The following is a 21,316-nucleotide window of genomic DNA, read 5'->3' as shown; positions in this document are numbered from 1 at the left end:
GCCTATGAGTGATGCAATTATCAATTGTAGAGTGCCTTGGCCTAAAACCATCCTTTCCTTTTTCTCTTTTACCCTATTTTTCTTCCTAATTTCTGATTTTATGCTTCATCATTCTCCCAAACAATTTTCCAAGAAAAGGATTGACCATAATAGTGTAATTATTAGAGGGATTATTGACATCTCCACTTTTGTAAAGAGGGATAGCAAAACTTGTTTTTCATTCAACTGGAAATTGCCTTGTGTGATGTTGTTGAAGATCCTTTTGATGATTGGGCCCAAGATCTCAACACCCCATTTTAAGAATTTTGCCTATAACCCATCAATGTCTTGGGCTTTACCACTCGTTAAATTTTTTATACCACACTTGACATCCTCCACTGAAAATAGCATTGTAGAGTTGATTGTGGGGGGGCTACTTTTCTCTTGATTTCTCTCATAGAGAAGCTTTGCATATTCCAACCAATGTGTGAATGAGATATTATTATCTATTTGTTTTCTCTTTTGTTGTAGTTCCCACCAAAATCCTTTGGGGTTGTGCTTTCCCAAAGAGATTAATTCATTTCTTCTTCAAGTCACATAATTTTTTATTTTTTACTTTTTCCTGCTCCCACTATCTGCCTCATTCCCCTTAAGGGATCTTTTAGAAGCCTTGCACTCTTCATCATACCAAGGATTAATTGGAAAGGTGTTTGATACCCTCTTCTTAGGTAGAGATCTTATGCAAACCTTTAAGGCTTTGTGGATTAGAGGGATCAACATAATGTTTTCAATGCATTCTATTTCTGCATTGTCTTCTTTGTTTTATGTGTTGATTTTTTCCCAATGTAAGTGTTTTTCTAGAGCAGTAACAAAGACCTCTTGATTTTCTTAATTTATGAGGATTCTTCCATTTTCATGTACTTTATTATGGCATTGTTGGGTTTGCCCTTCCTATATCCCACTTGAGTGTATTCCCAACTTAATACAGAGAGGTATATGGTTAGAATTCATCTCAATAGGACAAGTGTCAATATTGAACTCTAAAAAATTGCAATAGAGCTTTGAGAGCATATTACCTAGTCCACCACACTTTGACCATTGTATGTTTTACACGTGATGTAACTGGATGTTGGCCAAGATTTCATGTCATTCTAAATTACCATGTCATGGAGGCTACGTAAGCCTAACAACTCAACTCCAAAGTGCGACACACTCCCATTCCCATATTGAGAAATCCTTTTCGACACGTGCTCTTCATTCTCCTCTAACCAAAGAGGATTGTTGTCCAAATTCCTGTCACTTCCAAAATGAATATACTGATTGTTTGTCGTCTTGGCATTAAAGTCGTTGATTAGAACTATACCTCCTAAACTCTTGAAGGCAACAATATCTCTTTTTAAAGCACCATAAGGGTCTTCTTTATCTAATTTTGTCCTCTTGTAGAACTTTGAGTTTTTTGGGGCGAAGTAACATGCAACCAACATGAATGTTACTTTGTTGTCTGTTATATTTAGCCATATAAATTGCTTATTTGTATCCTCTTTTTCCACTTTCACTATTCCACTCCACATTTCTCTTATTAGAATGGTGATCCCTCCATGCCCTTTCCCTGTACTAGTCTCTTCATTCCACACTGAAATTTTATTGTATCCTTCGAATTATGGAACCCTACAACCATCATGCTCATGGGTTTCTGTAAGGATAATGATGTCTTTCCCTTATTCTATGGGCCCAATCCCGATCCTTTCCTCCATGGGTAGCCTCTACAATTCCAACTCAGCATGTTTAAATACTCTCGGGGAGCCCTAAATCCTTATTTTTGATTTGTTAAGTGCTCACTGACTTGGGCTTTCCCATTTTTCAGCCACGCCCATTTTCCTGCATCTCTTGCTGATTTCACTTTCTCCCATTCCTTCCTTCGCTTGTCTTGCTTTTCAAGTGTCAAATCATCATCTAGGTAAATATGTGTAACTTTAAGTAGTCCTCTATTCTTTAGGATATCCATCTTTCCTTCTATACTTTTTAATGAAATTTTGACATGTCTATCCCTTCCATTTTTTGCCTTCCTACCAATCCTATTTTCTTGTTGCATATAACTTGTCCAATTAAAATTGTCCTTGAGAAAATCCCTTGCTAACATATTTGTTCTTTATTTTTCTCGATAGTTTTTCAGGCCTTTGATGATGATATTTGCGGCCTTGTCTTCCCTAGATTTTTTCTCTTATTTTCCTCTTGATTTGTCTCTCCTTAGTTTCTTTTTTCTCAACCAATGGTTCCTTTACCACTTGAGCCTAAGTTTTAGCTTCTTCTATTTGTTGCTTTAATTTGATTTCTCTCATTTCCATGTTTGCAATTGTTGATTGAAATTCTTCCATCTGATATGCTTTGCTATTTTTCCTTGTCCCTATGTCTTTTTCTTCTATTTCATTTGTTTGCTCTAATTCTTGTTTCAGCGTGATCAACTCTTGCTGCCCTCTTTCCATACTGTTTTGTAAGCTTATTACCTGCTCTTTGAGGACCTTGTTTTCTCTTTCAAGTTTCTAATTGACTTCCAAAATTTCTTTTAATTTGAAAACTTCATGTTGTCCCTTTAATCCAATATACTCAATTCATTTTTTCATGTTCATGAGTTTTCTTACATAGAGCTTTGATGACCACAACAACGACGTTGTTGTGGGGTTGTATGTGTCCTTACTATTCTCCTCTTTGTTTGCTGGAGTATCTTCACTTTCCTTTTGCTTTGACCTAAGTTTCTCTTGTTTTGTTAATACCTCTTTATTCTTGCTAAAATCCCCATCTTGGTTTTCCTGCTCTACTTCTAACAAAAGCATTTTGGCCATGAGATTTGTATTGTTTTTAGCTACTTTTGGTAAGATCCAAGTGATTTTTTTTCTCTGTGACTGTCTCATCGTTTTGTCTTGCTTCTATCGTAAAATCCCCTTGTATTGTTTTGCATTCACAAAGATCAATCTTTCATTTATGCCAAATGCATTGGCTTGAGAAAACTCTGGGAGAAAGGGATTCCAGTTCCCACTTATATTCTCTGCAATAGTGTTGTAATAGGGTTCCCTATCCCCCCTGAGATTTGGAGATTGGGATTCCAAGATGTGCACCCACTTTCCTCCAACAGTATCCTTAGTACTGAACTTAGTATTTTCCTTTGATAGTTGTCTGTTACATCCCACTTGTTTGAAGTGTTTTTCTTCTTAACTCATTGTTTCTTGGGTATTTAGTTTCCACCCAAATCAACATTTTCTCTGCATTGGCCCACCCTGTCCCCATATCAAGTTATCTTAACACTTTCTTGCCAGCTGTGATATGTTTAACATAAGTTTAAGGGAGCAAGGTTTGAAAGGTTCTTGTTTGTTCTTTCCGTTTGACACACCAAAAATGCACAAAAGGAAATAAACTAAACAAATAAAGATAAATGTGGGTCTGAAACACCTGTGGAAGTTGGTCTGGCTCCTTTTTTAAGAAAATGCTACTCCATTGTTTCTGAAAAATAGTCCCTCGATTTCTACTTCTTTTCGTTGTTCCTCTCACTTTTCCCTCATTGTTCCTCTCATTATTCCCTCACTGGTCATTGTTCCTCTCACTTTTCCCTCATTGTTCCTCTCATTATTCCTTCGCTGGTCGTTGTTCCTCCCACTGGTCGTTGTTCCCTTATTGGTGGTCATTGTTCCGTCGTTGGTAGTGTTGGTCATTCACCGTCGCTCACTCACCTTCGCTAGTTCCATTCACCATCGCTGGTTCACTCACTGTCACTTGTTCCATTCACCATTGCTCTCTATCATATAATATTTTTTTGACTTGGCTCATAGTAGATTCTTTTTCTTCATCTTGTTTTGACATTTTGTTTCATCTCTAGACATAAATTGATAGGTTAATGATTAACAACATCTCTATCTCTAGCGACTGTGAGAAAATTTAAAGTGGCTCGTGAAGATTTTGAGGGAGCGAAAATAGTGGCTAATTATCTATGATTCATTTTTCATTGTGGCTAATTTCATTGCATGTTTCTTTATTAATGTGTGGAGCTAAGTTCTCTACACTACAATTTTTACTAACTTCTCACAGCCAAAAACATGCACATGTGTACCAATGGTACACAACGTCTTAGAGTAATTATGAAATTTTAACCTTCATTTAGGCGCTCTAGTTGAAGACAGGGGTTTGGATGAGGAGGTGGGGGTTGTGGTTTTGGGTCAGCTTAACCAACCCCTGAGTAATTGGATGTAGTTTTCTCTCTTTCTCCTTTTAAATTCAATTCACATTTATGACATAAGCTACTGAGAGTTTTTTTAAGATTAGTAATTAAGGTTTTCATTTCACGCCACGACACATACAATGTACATCTATCTTGTTTTGATATACTATTATGGTTGTGAATTTCAAAAAACGAAGAAATCAAGGAATCAAACTTCATTTTCTTCTTGGCGAGGCGTTGTAATAGTATAATTTGGATTTCAGTGGATAATTTTATTCACTGATTTCAAATGACTATTAAAAGGTTTAACAATATTGTGCATATGAGGCAAAGTAGCTACAAGACTATCTCAAAGAATTAGAGGTTGAGTTCAAAAGTGGTGTCATGATCAAGGATATACATGTGCCAAATTTGTGAATTTTGGTAATTTGAATTCCATGGGAATAGTATGTGAATTGGTTGAAGTTGATAGCCCAAAAGTAGATGTTCAGTTTCAAAACAAAATGGGAAAGTTTAATAGGTGATGGCCAACATATTGGTAACTATGACAATATGTGGGAAAAATTGTGAAAATACCTTTAATACTTCGATAATGTGAGGGTGTGTTTATACAATCTTAATTTGGTAAACTCATAATGTGAGGAACCAAGTTAGAGAAAATTTATCATGTTGGTTAACCATGTAGGTGAAAATAATACCTAGAGAACTAGAAAGTACAATGAATGGCACCCATGTATCTTGATAGATGGATTTATTTTTTTATGGATATCAATGATCAATGGTTTGTAGGGAAAACAATTTTTTTTTGTATGCATATGCAAAAGGAAGAAAGCCCATATTGAAGAAAGAATAAGTGAATATGTGATTCTTTATGTAGCAGAAAAGAACAACTCATGATATTCCTTGTGATAATGATGAAGATGGAAACAATGGAATCCAAATGCTTGTGGAAAAATAATAGTAAATTTTTGTGTGTTGTGGAATAGACTCAAGACGTTGCGAATCACACATTGTGATTGTAAGAATGTCTATGGTGTCATGTTTGAGTTGATGTAATGGTCCTAGAAAATGTTAGAATATGTACCTAGTATATCCATGGGTGGAGTCTTTAATTGTATGTACCCGAGTCTATGATGATATAAGCATAATGAGGTATATATAACCATGAAAATTTTCTTGTTGAAAAGTTCATGGTAATGTTGAAACCACTTTGTAGTGTAGGTTTGTGGTAAGACAAAAACCACATGACAAACAAAATTTTGTGGTTAAGAGGGAGTAAATTTTGCGGTTAATACAGGTAGTTGTTAAGAGGGAGTCTTGATTTATGTAACTCCTACATTAGGATTATGTTCCTAATTTGTAGAAGGTTTTTAGATTTAGTTAGGTTGACAGATATTCTCATATAACCAACTTCCTATAATGGTGTAAGGTTGAGAGATTTTCTCAACCATATTTGATATGGATACAATATATTGTGCTTATGCATTTCTAATTGTTCTTGAATACTTGGAGGACTGGGCCATATGTTGATTGGATGCTATGAGTGGACCATGTTGGTTGTATAATTTGGAAAATGTTGGCAAGTAATGGGTGCATTAACTCTCAGAAATTACTAACAGAATTATTTGTAGAATAATATTTTAATATTCTACAATGGCTATCCCAAATATTAATTTATATTTAATCCTTCCCCAACATTATTTTCTATCTTATTCATAGTTTTTTTATCCCCTCCTGATGGGTGGGGTTTCTAATGGAAACATTGGATGTTTCAAAACACATACATAGTTCACCTCCATAAACTTCAGACACCATGATGACTAATTGTGAAAATACATACTCAAGCCTCATCATATCCCACATTTATCACCAATTGTTGTCCAAAAAGGTTTCTCCATAGTTCCTTTTACATCTATGATGAAATTTCATTAGTGAGAGGTTCACACCCCTCCCCATTATTCCCATTCCTTATCATGTTGTGAGTTTGCTACGTATTTTCACCACACCCACTCACATTAATGAAGTCGATAAGATCTCATGGAAAGGGGTAGAGGCAAACAATCAACATTTAGGAGGGGTAGTCTCCCCCATATACACCCCATTCGAATAACTTAAAATAAATATCTATATTAAATTGAATCATATAATTATTTTAAAGAATACAATTAATATTATTAAACTTTTATTAGTATCAGGGAGATATGTAAGTCATTCCATGCTCAACCTCAATATGAGGGAGATGTGTAATTCCTTCCTTCCTTGCTCAACCTTAGTATGTGGGAAATGTGTAATTCCTACCATGCTCAACCTCAAGCTAAGACATGTCACATTTAAAATTAAAATAAAATATTCTCTAAATAATGAAATAATGTTGGCTATAATAAAAAATGAAAATGAATAGCATTTTTGGTTATTTTTAATTAAAATCATTACAAACCATCAATAATCCCACTCTTAGTGTACTTAGTGCAATGTTAGTATTACAAGTCAGTATGAATGAGATGTGGTAGGAATATTTCATTCTCACTCTCAACTATAAATAAAATATTTAGATGTACTTGTGAAATAACATAATTTTAATTCACCCCTAGATCTAGGTGCTCATGGAAGGACTGACGCGACTCCCTAGATCCATCAGTGATGGTTACAACCTCATTTGACTCCTCCAACAAGTGGTATCCATGGCTCATAAATTTACCTACTGGCACTTGCAATCCCTGTACCAGACTCTCCTGCTCACTCCAACAATAAAAAGACAAGGATGATGGTTATTCTCTCCTCCAGACATCATTCTCCCCTATTTATTCTCTCCAAGGTTCCATTTGTCTCCTCCAACTCTGACTCTGTGATGCTACCCTATTTCCACCCAATGATGAATCTAAACAGAGGCATAGGTTGAAGTCCTAGCAGAGGCAGGGGCCGTGGAAATCCCTCCACCACCATTGACGAAGCCTTTGTCGCAACGATGTTCGATTATGGAATTTCTGATCCCATCAGGAGAGAGGTCCTCGCCATGGAGGAGGAAGAGATTCGCAGAGGTCATCCTATGCTCTAGGCCCTTCAGAACCTCCTAGCTCTCTAACTCAAGGAGAGAGCTCGAGAGAAGCTAAAATCCTCATGCTAGATTGTTGAGCTCTCTTCCCACCAAAGTCACTCCTTCTCCTCCCTGAAGCACTTGTCTAGAGACCCCATAATTGAATTTCCACCCAACATCTCGTACCCCTCTTCATCTTCTCCCTCTACCTCACACTCCCCTCTTGTCGACTCCTCATCTCTGCCTGTTGCTAGCGCTCTTGTGGCCCCTCCCCCACCCACGTGCTCTCCCTTCCCTTCAGAGGCTGACACCCCCCTCCCCCCCCCCCCCCCCCCCCCCCCCCCCCCTCCCTGTTTGAGTCCCTACGACTGTTACATCTTGGAAGAACTTCCTGCGGACTCCAGCGACATGTAGGCCAACGAGAACGTGCATGTTCAGTGTGGCTCCAGCATGGCAACTATGCAGTTCACTTGCGTAAAATTCTAATCTTCCAGCTCCATGCATACTCTCAGGTTGGTAATCTTCAGTCTGGTTTGGCTCAGTGGTGATCACCCTATAGTGGCTATTTTGGTTTGGTTTGTGAATATGCGGCATAGAGCCACGAGGCTCGCTGATGTTTTTTTTGGCTCCCCACCAGTTTTGGTTAACAAATGTTAGGTCTTATGCTCATCATTTTGATAACTGTCATTTTATTTGTAAGCTTCTTGAGCTTTGGTTTCCCTTTGTTGTTGTAGTGACTTCTCGCTCTTATCTCTGATTTCCTCATACAAAGACGGAGCATGTTCTCATGGATGTGAACTAAGTACATTTTTGCCTTTTAATATAATGTAAATAGGCTTGCTCACAAAAAAAAAAAAAACATTAATTCAAATTTAAAAAGAGATAAAGCAATTAAAAGTTAAAAATATCTTATATTTCCACTTTTGAGTTTAAGGAATATATATAATTCTTATACCTTTTAAAAATAAAGTATAAAATATCTCAATATGAAACTTAAATAAACTATTTAAATATCCATGTTAAGTAATTTATTTCAATATTGCACACACACACATATATATTAAAAGAAAGAAAATGTTTTAATGTTTGATCATAAAAAAATATTTCAATGCAAAAAGGAAAGTAATTAAGAGAAAAAAAATATAATTGTTTCTTAATAAGAGTAAAAAAAGAGATATGTAATTCATTTAATTATTAATAGAAAATTAGCATGTGAAATTTAAAAAATATTATTAATAATAAAATAATTACATAAATAAATAAAATATTTACATGTGCAATATTAAGTAATATTGGAATGTATTTTAACATAAATTAATAAAAAAAAATATTTTAATGTGAATGTGCTACACAAATAAAAATAAATATTTCAATGTCCATATTAAGTAAAATATTTCAATATATATTATATATGGTTAAAAAGTTTATGTACGTCAATTGAATAAAAATATATATAGATTATATAAAAACAATTGAAAAATATAAATTATTATGGTTAAAACATCTAAGTAGTTTCACTATTCTACATTTTTGTTCTTTTTAAAGTGTATGTTTTGGTCAATTTTGTTTAAAATTCAACAAATTAGGAACGCAAGTTATGTAGTCTACACAATCCAAGTGCCCACGGCATTTTCAAAAAGTTGAATCCATTTATACATTCAAAATCTGTATATATATATATAACCATTGCAGGTTTCTCTTAAATAAAGATTTATCAATTGCTAAGAAAGATCAAATCTTTAGAGGTGTAATTTTTCTTTTTTTTTTAAGTATTGTACTCTAAAAAATATTTACACAAAAATTTGTATCTTTCTCTTACAATTAAAATATCTATAGTTAAAATAAATCTTAAAGTTATTTTTTGTACATTCATAAATAATGTCATTATTCTCTTAATTAAAAAATAATGTAATTTTAACATAAGCCCATTCTTTCCTATGAAAAAACCTACAATTAGTCCCTACCATGGCAAGACTATAACAATCATTTTCTTGTTAACCACTATTAGTTTAGCATTGACCAATCCAAGTTATAATGTTTAACTTTGAAAAACAAATATTTATTTTTTAGTATTATTGGAAAAACAATTTTCAAACATTTGATTGGACCATAATTTTGAAGGTATAGCCTTTGTGCCATGTAGATAACTACCTCATATTTTTTTTTGGATGTAGTTGCAATATTTATGTCAAGATTTTTAAATATTTGTGCAATTTTTTTTATTATTAAGCTTCATAATTAAATAACCTATTTATTATCGTTTAAGGCCCATCATAATTTAAACATGTATTTCCATAAAAGATGAATAGAAACAAGTGTGGCAGGGCAGAGTAGTCCTTGCCACTTAAGTGGATGTTATGTATTTAGAAAATTTACAAATTGATATGTGAAGTAGAAAAAGTTAATTGCGTGCTAAGAGATATGGTTTTCATAAATAATGGTGGCTAGTAACTCTCGGTAGGATATTTATTTCTACTTCACATATCAATTTGTAAATTTTCTAAATACATAACATCCACTTAAGTGGCAAGGACTACTCTGCCCTGCCACACTTGTTTTCTAACAAAAAAATAATAAAATAAAATAACATTTTTATCACTTTTATGAATTATTAAAAATATAATACACATTATAAAACATCATCTACAAAAATTTACAAAGCTTTTTTTAACCAATAACATTATTTTATAGGCGAGAATAATAGAAATAGAATAATCTTTTATCGCTTTCCTAAATAAATAAAAAATCTACATATGTTTTTATTACTTATAAATGCTATTTATATAAATAAATATTACAATTTTAAAACAATAAATTTTATAAATTTAATTAAAATTATAGATTTATTTATGGGAATTAGACCAATTGAGCTATACCTTAAAGTTTAGATTTATTTATATTTATTCTTCTAATAATATATTTTATTTTAATTATTTTTTAAATATTTCAAATAATAATTTTTTAAATTAACATTCACAAGGTTAAGAGCTTATAATTTATGGAAAAAGATATTGTTACAAAGGCACCCATTTACTATAAGTCTAAAACCTGTAAACTAATAAGCTACATATTTAAAATAATTTTAAAAATTCTTTATAAACCTAATAAATTAGTAAAAAATTATACAATATTTTAATGATTATGTTGATAGCAATAATATGAATTATTTCACTATGAGAGAGTATGATTTAGAAAGTTTCACATTCCTATTAAATCATATGGCTACTTGTCTAGCATCCCACACACCCCTTTAGTTGTTGAATCACAACCTTCAATCTCTATTGGTCACCCTTCTAACTCTTTGCTTTGACACTTTAAATTTCCTTTTATCATCTGGTGACTGAACTTCCTCTTATCACTACCATTAGAATTGATACCTAGTGTTTCCTTTGTAGGGTGTTAAAGCTAAGGTGGGACCTAGTGTTGCCTTTGTAGGATGTTGAAGCTAAGGTGGGACCTAATGTTGCCTTTGTAGGGTGCTGAAGCTAAGGTGGGAGATGCAACAGTTGATTTTGTCGATTGAATCTATCCATTACAAACAAAACTCATCTGTTGTAGATGATAAGTCTTCAAAATTCATGTTGGAAACACTAAGAGTATGAATTAGTGTTCCTTATTTTTTACAATTTTTCTCATAGTTAATCTTGAAACTAAATTCGCATCACATAATAAATCATCCATAGTGTCTGAACATAGAGATTACAGTGCAAATTAAAATTTGAAGAAAAAATACTTGAAAACAATCTTTAATTTATTACAATCTCTTGTGAGAACACCAATCTTCTGTGAGCACCAACTTACAAAAATTATAAGCTCCAACTTATCAAGAAGATGAGGACACCAATCCTCAGTAAGCACCAACTTACAGTAACTGTAGGCTCCAACTTGAACTCAACCTTCAATACACTAGAGCATGGACTTCAAATTAGGCCTAGATTGGATCTTCAAATAACAAAACTCAGCCCTGAAACTCAACCTTCAAATGACAAAACTAGTTCCCTGAAGCTAGGCCTTCTTCAAACAATAAAACATGTCTCCTAAACTCAATATTCAAAACATACCTTGAAAACCAAACCTCAAACATACCCAAAACCCTTCCTAAGAACAATGCCAAAAACCCTTTAAAAGATGTGTCAAAACCCTTCCAAGAACGCTGCTTCAACTTGGCTTCACTTCACTTATTTTTAGTTCATGAGGTATGAACTTTGGACTCGCTCCTTTGGTCTTCTAAACATGGAACCAAATTCTTACACCTATTTATAGGTGTTTAGACACTAGGGTAGAGCCGAATTGGTAGAATGTATAGTGAATATTGAAAAATTTATTTATGCTCAACCATGAGGAGCTAGAAAGTGTGTCATATACTGTTGGAAAGACCTTAGAATAAGCTTTCCAACCATATATCTTATGCTCTCATTTGGACTAGGTAATTAGAGTTAAAATGCTTTCAAAGATAGGGTGCCCAAATGGGGCTTGCTTGTACTTTGGTGAGGTCAGCTTGAAAAAATGTTTCACATCTCATTACTATGGATTTCGAGGGAGTGCCATATATTGTTGGAAATGTATATGCTATATGACTATGTAATTTATTCTTTCTTTTGGACAACCTTTGACATCAATAAAACTATCTTCAACAATCCAATTTATTAAACTGAAAATTTTATAATATTTGATGTTTGTTTCCTAATCCTTATCACTTATATTTGACAAATTATACATTTTCTCTGCAATTTTTGTAAGCAAAAACCAAAAAATGAGTTAAATCAGAGGTTTCAACTGACATTGTTACTCATTTAGCATTTTAATTTTTTTCAATTCATTATCGGAGGAAATAAATTTGCCACTACATGACTGGCATGCTATATATCATGTTGTGTAACTCTTAATTGTCATTTAATGTTAGAGTTGGCCTTTCCAATGCTTCATTTCCCAATGAGCTAAGTATGGTGAGTTGTAAGCTCACATAGGGACTTGCATTGTCATAGTTATCCTTATCCGACACTCAGCTTCCTCCATTTCTATATAATGGAGGTTTTCTATGTACATTAACATAGCTTGTGAATAATCAAATACTCTAACATGGTAGGGGATTCCTGCCTTGCTTAATTTTTTATTTATTTTTAATGATTTTGAATGAGGCTTACGAAGATCTTGAATGGCTTTTGGCTGCTTTGACGGGTTTTTCTCTCTTTGTCCGCTTATGAGAGTTTTGTACATGGGTACCTAACAAGGGGTTGTTGTCGGGACCTATTCTTTGTTCTTTAGTTACTCTCTATGTTTCGCTTAAAGGAGGTGTTAGAGTTGGCTTTGCTAATGCTTCATTTCCCAATGAGCTAAGTATCTTGAGTTGTAAGCTCACATAAAGACTTGCATCTACTGAATTGTCATAATTATTCTTATCAGACACTAAGATTCCTCCATTTTTATATAATAAGAGCTTTCTAGGTACATTAACCAAAAAAAACTGTGAATAATCATATACTCTAACATTTCACTGATAATATTTTGTGCCGTGAAAGCGTACCATAGCTTAAGCATGTGTTTATGTGACGCATTAAACCAATATTTCCAGGTTTTGAGATTGTGTTTGTGTGACCCATTAGCTAAATGTTCCGAAGAATTGGTGGGCATGAATATAAGATATTTGGTTAGTTAGTCGATAGCAATTTTATTTCTTGGAAAAGAGATCTCATTTTCCTGTGTTATCGAAGCTGTCATGCAGTAGAAAGGCCTTTGGCTTGACTTGTGTTCTAATCTTGGCACGGTAATGCGTAATGATTGTGCACATATTAAAAAACAAAGCGATTTTTTCGAAAGCATTATCCATGCCAAAACCTTTTCCAGTTCAGTGGCCGACCGGAATAAACGGTGATTTAGAAAGCTAGTTTAAAAGAAAAGCTTAATGATGCTTCTACAGAGGTGCGGAGCCTACAACATTGGACGAAATTCAAGATCTTGGATCTTGAATTTTGTCCATGTGGTGGGCGGCCACAATATGGACGAAATTCAAGATCTTGGATCTTGAATTTTGTCCATGTGGTGGGCGGCCACAATATGGACAAAATTCAAGATCTTGGATCTTGAATTTTGTCCATGTTGGCGGTCATAATATGGACAAAATTCAAGATCTCGGATCTTGAATTTTGTCCATGTTGTAGGCTCCGCCCCACAATCATTAACCTTTTTTAAACTAGCCTTATAAATCCATTTCTATTCCGGTCTGCCACTGAACTGGCGAAAGATAATGATTTCCAAAAACTGTCTTTAATCTGTGAACAATCATTACGCATTATCTCTGTACAGTCATACAAGATTGTATATAGTCAATTTCAAACATGGATTCTGCACTACAGATGCGTCAATTGACAGAACAGGGAAAACAACCAACTTAACCAAGAAACGACAGACGCTTCTGACGAGGCGCGCGCGTCCGTGGTGTTTCAATTTTACCGCCGCCCAGTCTTTTCCGAACAGGTTGTCATTTACTATTAATACTGTTATTGTAAAATGACATCTACGTACCTACATCAACCATGTGCCTATCGCAATCTCATTTACTATTAATATTGTCATTATGACATCTATATATTCATATCAACCATATTGCAATCATATTTATTATAGAGCTAGTTTAACAAGGAAATTCTAGTCATATTTTGAAAAAAATTTGGAGAGATTTTTGTAAATTTAAATAAAAATTGTTAAACTTTGTAATTTTAGGTGTTTTAGAAGTTTTTAATAGTGCTGAATTCATTTCCACCATCAAAAACATGATTCAAATAATGTATCTTACCAAAATTCTTACCACTTTTAACTGGACAATTCCTCCACTTCTATAAACTATTCCTTTACTCTATAAATCACATTTAATATTCTAATAATTTTTTATTCTTCAATTTCAGTCTTTTTCAAAACAAATTGTCATCATCTACCTATAGTAGTCGCATTTACTATTAAATACAGTGGTTATACTAAATATAATAAATAATAAAAAGTACTCATAACATTTTCCGATAAACTTTGGACTGACCACACAAAAAAAATCAGAACTCCCCTATAAAAACACCTCTGTGTAATAAATATTATTCTAACCTTCATTATTACAAATACTCTAATAATAGCCATTTTGGTATGGTTCGACTATTAAAAACTAAATATTAGCCATTTCATTTAATTTTAGCGTAATTTTAACATCATCAATGGAATTCGTGAGCATTATTACTTTTACTTTAGCATCAGCGTATCTTGCAAAGAGGATTTATTTGGCATTTCGATTGTGCAGTTCATAGTCGTCGATTTTCGAACTTCTGGTTTTCTTATTCCCATTGTCAGGTTTAAGCTCGGCCTATTTTTCAGGGGCATCTTTATGTAGATGCTTGATTCTTTGAAAATTCTATGATCAGACCGATATGATCACAGTCAATTATTTAATGACGCTTATATCTGTCCAATTACAAAATATTCCAAAAATCAAGAATCCGTATACCAACTTTCTTTCCACACATAGTCATCATGCTTCTCCATCCTCCGCTCCCCCAAAATTTAATTATATCGAAGCCGCTCCAACTTCTTCGAGAGATAGGGAAGGTACCTCCTCCTCTGGCATTCCACCTACGAATATTTCGAAAGCATTATCCATACCAAAACCTTTTCCAGTTCAGTGGCCGACCGGAATAAAAGGAGATTTATAAGGCTAGCCTAAAAAACGCTTAATGATTGTCCATGTTGTGGGCTCCCCACAACAATCATTAAGCTTTTTCCTAAAGTAACTTTATAAATACCTTTTTATTCCGTTCGGCCACTGAACTGGCAAAATATAATATTTTCCAAATACTTTCTTTTTTTTAATCTGTGCACAATCATTACGATTATCACATTCCCATTAGAGATAGCGTGAGAATCTTTCCTATATAACCAATTACATCGTTCAGAATTTTTGATGCCTTGTAGTCGATTTTCAACCTTCTGTTTTTCTTATTCTCATTCTCAGGTTTAAGCTCGGCCTTCTTCAGTAAGGATGGCAAAGAAAATATGTTGCTGTTCCAACTTCCTCTCCTGTTTTTCTTGCTTTTCAGCCACAAATAGTCACCATGCTTCTCCATCCTCCGCTCCCCCAAATGCTGCTTCTCTAGGAGTTGAGACCCAAACCGCTCTTTCTTCAAGTGATAAAGAAGGTACCTCCTCTGGCAATTCAGCTGCTGTAAAGCAAGTACATGACTCGCAACTCCCTGAGTGTGCTGCTTCTCCAGATGAAGGTACCTCCTCCTCTGGCATTTCAGCTGCTGTAAAGCAAGTACCTGACTCCCAACTCCCTGAGTGTGCTGCTTCTCCAGTTGAAGGTACCTCCTCCTCTGGCATTTCAGGTGCTGTAAAGCAAGTACATGACTCCCAAGTCCCTGAGTGTGCATCATTTGGTGGATCCTCCCCTTCCAAAGTTCCATCAGTACCTCCTCCATGTACCCAAATTGAGCCTGCAAGAGGGGGTACGTCCGTTCCAACAGAGGTGCCTAAAGATGACATTCTACAGGATCCTGCCTCCAAACAGTCCACTTCTGAAGCTGATGCATCTGGTAATGAGAAGGTTGGAGAAGGTGGGTCCTCTTCTTCAAGGAATGATGATGCTACACTTCAGACGGTGCCAGATCTTAGTAGCCAGATAGTGAAAGATGTCGATGGAGAAAGTGTAGATCTAGATGGGCTTATGGAGCATATATCACAGCTTCTTGACATCATTGAGGTAAGAGGGATGCCTCTTTCATGTTTTGTTTCATCTCGTTGACAGGACTTAGTTTGCCGACTGTAAAGGATTGTTTATATTCCTCGAGATATTTCACAACTATAGGTTTTAATCTGGTCTAAGTTATTTTATATATATTAAATATATATAAACGATTGAGTTTATATATTTTAAATGTTTTAATTTCTAAGATTTCGGTTTGACTGGAATATGAATTACATTCAATACCTTATAGCATTGAATACTAAGATCATATGGACTTCTTGTTTATTTCTAAATGAAGTTAATATTGCAGCCTCTTACAATATAAGAAGGAATTAAATTTATTTTTATAATAGGTTATTTAATAATCCTATAGTAAAATGTGTTTTAATATATATAGTTTCAATAAAAATATTATTTCTATATAATATAGTTGTAGAAAAAATAATGTAAATAATAATAATAATAATAATAATTAAAGTGATATATATTAGGGAAAATGGTCACAACTATAAATATTTAATATACATAATTATAAGATAAATTATTTAATATAGATAATTATAAGATAAAAATAAATTATATAGACTCAACTAGATGTTATATTTAATGAATTTCTATATTTAACTGTATTTACACATGATGCTAAAGAGTCTCAAACACCTTGCTTTCTTAAACTCCAATTATCTAAAAGTGTCCACAACAACTTAAGGTCAATGATTTCCCAATACTATTTGTACTTTCTCCCAGCTCTATTTTACTTTATTAAATGAACATAATTAAATACGATAATGTCTCCTAGCGCACAACTTGCTAAAGTGCATTGGCTACCACTATCAAAATAACCCTATAAAGTGCATTGACTACCACTATCAAAGTAACCCTATGCTTTTGTTTTGTCTATTTTAATGCCTTTGTACTTAGATATTTGGAGATAGTTTGAAGTCTCCAATATTATCCTACTTTTAGATTCACATGTCTTAGAAGATTTCTACATCTATTAAAAGCCATATACTTGATGAAATAATCCAAAGAAAAGTTGAATATTTGGAAATCATTTGAAACTTCCCAATATTATTTTACTTTAAGATGCACATTGGAAAGGGGAAATATATCTATATCTTTGAAAAGTTCTACATATATTGCATGCCATATACCTCAAGAAACAATCATGAGAAAAATCTATAATCTTTTCACTCTTTCTTTTGCTACAAATTTTTAAAATCTTGGCCTACCATTTACTATTGCAAGATCTCTCTGCCCTTATCGCTTCCATTTTTGCCCAAACTTTGGAAGAATATATACAAAATATTGAGAATTGATTTATACATTATCTTTATTGTGCATAAAGTGCATGCGCTTGGATCATCTCTAATCATTTTTTGAAGTACCTCCCATGTTAATGCCTTGTTTTTGACGACCAACCACATAAATACCCTTCTCTCCAATGGTACCCTTATCTTCTATAAAATATTGGAGTGCTCTATATTGTCTCCATGTTTCTCATTCAAGAAAATTACTTAATAACCCAACCTAGTAATGTAAATATCGAAGGCTAGACTCCTTCATTCTGATTCTCATTTAAGAATATTGCTTAATAATATGTCCTAACAATGCATATACCAAAGGTTAGATTCCTTGATTCTCATTTAAGCACCACTTAATACTAATACTTAAAAGTGTATATAACGAAGGATAGATTCTTGGACCAAACCAATTCATCTTTAAGTTATCTTAGTCAAACATGGTTTAACATGAACTACCTAATATATGCTTGCCACAACTCTCTTTTGATTCCTTGTATACCAATCAAATTATATTTGCATCCTTACTATGCTATACTTAGGGTAAATTTAGGGTAAGCATACCTACCTAGATTACATATTTGTTTATCTTGGAGGGAGGCTATCTTCTTCTCAGGTAGCCTAAAAAAATCTCCATGGCCCACTCAAGAGTTAGCCCCTAGTCTAAACTTGTCATTATTACCTACCTCCCAAGCCATTAAGTTCCCTTAGTATCAACGGGAAGGGAATTGCAATAGTTGTCTTGATTATATAAATACATTGTTGATAGATATTTTTGAGTTTGTAATCTAATATTTGATTGTTTAAGGTTCACTGTCCTTCTTGGTAATAACCTATTACCAGGGTCTCTCTTTTGATACCAATATCCATTTATAATCCCATGGCCACCAATGCCTTACTAAAGTGATTGACATTTGTCAATCCATAACCCCTATGTCCTTTTGTTTGGCTATAGGCTACCATTTAATTAAATAAATTCCACCGCTTTCCATTCTACCAATTGGAAAAAAATTAAAATTTTTCTTCCTTATTGTTTTTGGCATTATTCTTGGGATATAGGCTAGTGAGAGAAAGTGCACAAGAATTGCTTCCAACAACGATTTTACAAGGTTAACCTCCACACCTAAACAAATTATATTTTCATCCTTTTATGTAATCTATTTTCATCATTCTTTTCATAATAATTAGGATTTTTGAAAAACCCTAAATACTTGAAACCTATTCGAAGATCAATGCTTTGAAAAGGGAAAAATTGAGTAATTTTCCTTAACGGTTCCTATCTAACCTACATAAAGAAACAAAGGACTTTTGATATTAACCATCATCCTTGTTGCTATATAGTAAAATGAATAGATTTATTTTAGCTTGTTCACATCTCTCTAGGAACCATTACAAAACAATATTACATCATCTTCAAATAATAAACATGTAAATAAAATGATCTTACCAAATTTATTTATTTAAGGGCAACAATTATTTTTTCCTTTAGAATTTTAACTTATTTAGGCCTTCAATAGTAATAAAAAGGGTAAGTGGGATAATGGAAATCCCTATCTTAATCCTATAGTAGGCTTGAAGAAAATAGAAGCTAAATGACACAAAGGTGGTGGCGGTTTGCACAAACCCTACTATTGCAAGTTTGGGGTGAGGGGGGGATTGGTCTGCATGGTCAAGACCTTCACAGATATTGGTGACTTCAATAAGACCGACACTATACTCACACTCTGAGGTGCTGAATCAGTTTCTTTCCCAAATCTCTCTCTCTCTCGCCGCACCTTTGTTGTTCATTCCTCGACCTCGCAAAATCAAACCCTAATTTCGATGTCTTGATGATTTGAAAATGGGGCTCTTAGGCTTCTTGTCTAACTTACAAGAACCTCTCCCACTTCCAAAGCTTTAAATTTTCCCAAGTCTTAATGATTAACCAATGCGGAATTAAGAAATGCTTGAAAATATGGGTGTATGCTTGTATTTGTTTTCAGCTGGTTATTTACTTTAAAATCTGTTGTTTGTGCTAATATGGGAAGGTACTTAAACTGATATACAAATCCATATAATAGTAGTCAAAGCAGCAGTGAAAACAAACACATGAGACAACAAGATAATATGGAGTTCACCCTGATATATTGGGCTACGTCTCCTTGAGCTCTAATCAACTTGATTAGGCTCTCTGGGATTATGGGAATGGTTCTTTTACAAGTGCCTACACTTAACTCCAATGTTTTAGATAGGAACATTGGGCTCAGAACACCATCTTATCCCCTATCTCTTGGAGCTCTTCGGATTTCTAGCTCTGGCTCTTGGCTTTGGCTCTAGCTCTTGCTCTGGATGTGGCTCTGACTCTAGCTCTGGCTCTGTGGCTCTGGCTCTCAGCTCTCGCTTCTGGCGCTCGCTCTAGCTCTTAGCTCTAGTTCTGGCTCTCAGCTCTCACTTCTGGCGCTCGCTCTGGCTCTTGGATCTGGCTTCTCTAAGCTCCTTCTCCCGGCCTTTTTCATGCCTCTGTGAGTCGCTCGACTTCCAAGCAACTCCAACAACAATATGTTGCTGTCAATTGAGCTCTCTGGCTTTTCCACTCGACCTCCGAGTAACTCCAAAGACTCTCTATGCATTCAACGTCTTCTCGTTGTTTGCTTTTTTTTCTGCCTATTACAGTGAGCTCTTACTCTGGCTTTCCTACTTCCAGGTTTTGCTTACTGCTTCTTAGGTTGCTCTCTTTTTCTCCCCTTTTACTCTCTGTCTATTCATGGCTCTTAGAACCATTCTGTTCCCTGACTGTTCATTTCCTCTTCCACCCCTTCGGTTCGCCTGCTGCTGTTCGTTTGGAGTTCCCTACCTCTGCGTCATCACCATCGTCCACAGGGAAGTGGCCACTTGTCCTCTCACGAACTACGCCAGCTCTTCCTTGACGGTTCGATAATCCAGTTGCACTATGGAATGACTCATCCGCCAACTAATCATCCACGTCAGATTTCAAATCTAAATGCGTCATGGCTTATCTCTCCGTCGGGCCCGGTCATCCATCGGGCGTAATCTCCACTATTAGATCCGGAGCCCCCAGATCCTACGATATTCGCTCATTTTACGTGGTTAACTTGCTCGACTGTTAGCGCACGATGAGAGGCGGTTTTCTCTCTCATCCGCCGAACACGCGTCGAGCGTTGAATGGAATCGCTCGGCTTCATCCAAATTCGTTTACTGGCCAAGGGTGCCTCCGATATGTACTACCGGTTTTGGAGCGCGGGACCCGCCTTTCGCCTTAGCGCTTTCCCCATGGTTTCCTGGCTTCCCATGCGACTGAGCGCTCGGGACCTTTCCTTCTCAAGGGATTTTGCCCAGCGATGCACGCTAATCGCGCATCAGAAACAACCTCTGTTTTCTGGTCTGAGCCTCCTAACTATCATTTTTGCACCATGCACAGTCCCCATGGGCCACCGGTCAATGCGCTTTGACCGAAGGTCCTCGTTGCTCTTGTGCTGGCTGCAAATTGTCGTTGTTCAGAGGTTATTTCTGATAGGCTTCGACATCCATAAGACTTTAAACTTCGGTATGAGCTTTTACAGAGTTTGGGTAGCTTTAAGAGAGTTTAAGGATCCAATTTCGGATCATGCCTTCCCACTAAAAGAACTTTTGGTCCACCAAAAGACTGATATACTAATCTGAGCAGTAAATGAGAGTAACAACACCCTCTTCTTTTAGCCTCCCTACACTTGCCTTTGCATAGTGCCTCTGAGCCAAAATCTCTAACCACTTCCCTTCTTGGATGGGTTGGTCGTCTCAGGAAGAACGGTTTTCCTCCTTGACTTCATGTAGAACTTCTGCTGTGAAGTTTACAGAAGGTAGTTTGAGCTTCTTTGCCTTGATCCTTGATCCAAGGTGGCTCAAACAAATGTGAAGTACATCTGCTCCACAAAACTTTCATTTGTACCTATTTGAAAAGCTGCCAACAACAATTGTTAACAACAACAGGCATACAAGAAACAACTGCGGGACTAAATCCTACTTCAACAAAGAAACAAATTTCACATCTTGTGAACCCTCCCATGTCTTACATCTACATACAAATTAAAAGCCAA

General features: G+C 35.0%; 1 protein-coding gene across 3 annotated transcripts in view; it reads left to right on the top strand.

Moving 5' to 3' along the window:
• The first annotated feature begins 15,065 nt into the window (after positions 1-15,065).
• The window catches only part of LOC149149505 (uncharacterized), a 53,988-nt gene continuing 47,737 nt past the window's right edge, over positions 15,066-21,316 (top strand). For all 3 annotated transcript variants that reach the window (XM_089439628.1, XM_089439627.1, XM_089439626.1), the window contains exon 1: positions 15,066-15,957. In XM_089439628.1, coding sequence (XP_089295754.1) covers positions 15,238-15,957 — 720 coding nt within the window. In that variant the 5' untranslated portion in view covers positions 15,066-15,237. The remainder of the gene's footprint in view (positions 15,958-21,316) is intronic.

This window comes from Pinus tabuliformis, chromosome 9 (assembly GCF_031772625.1).
Source record: "Pinus tabuliformis cultivar Carrire ecotype Pingquan chromosome 9, CPIR1, whole genome shotgun sequence".
Lineage (NCBI taxonomy): Eukaryota > Viridiplantae > Streptophyta > Pinopsida > Pinales > Pinaceae > Pinus > Pinus tabuliformis.
This window is presented reverse-complemented; position numbering and strand designations above follow the sequence as displayed.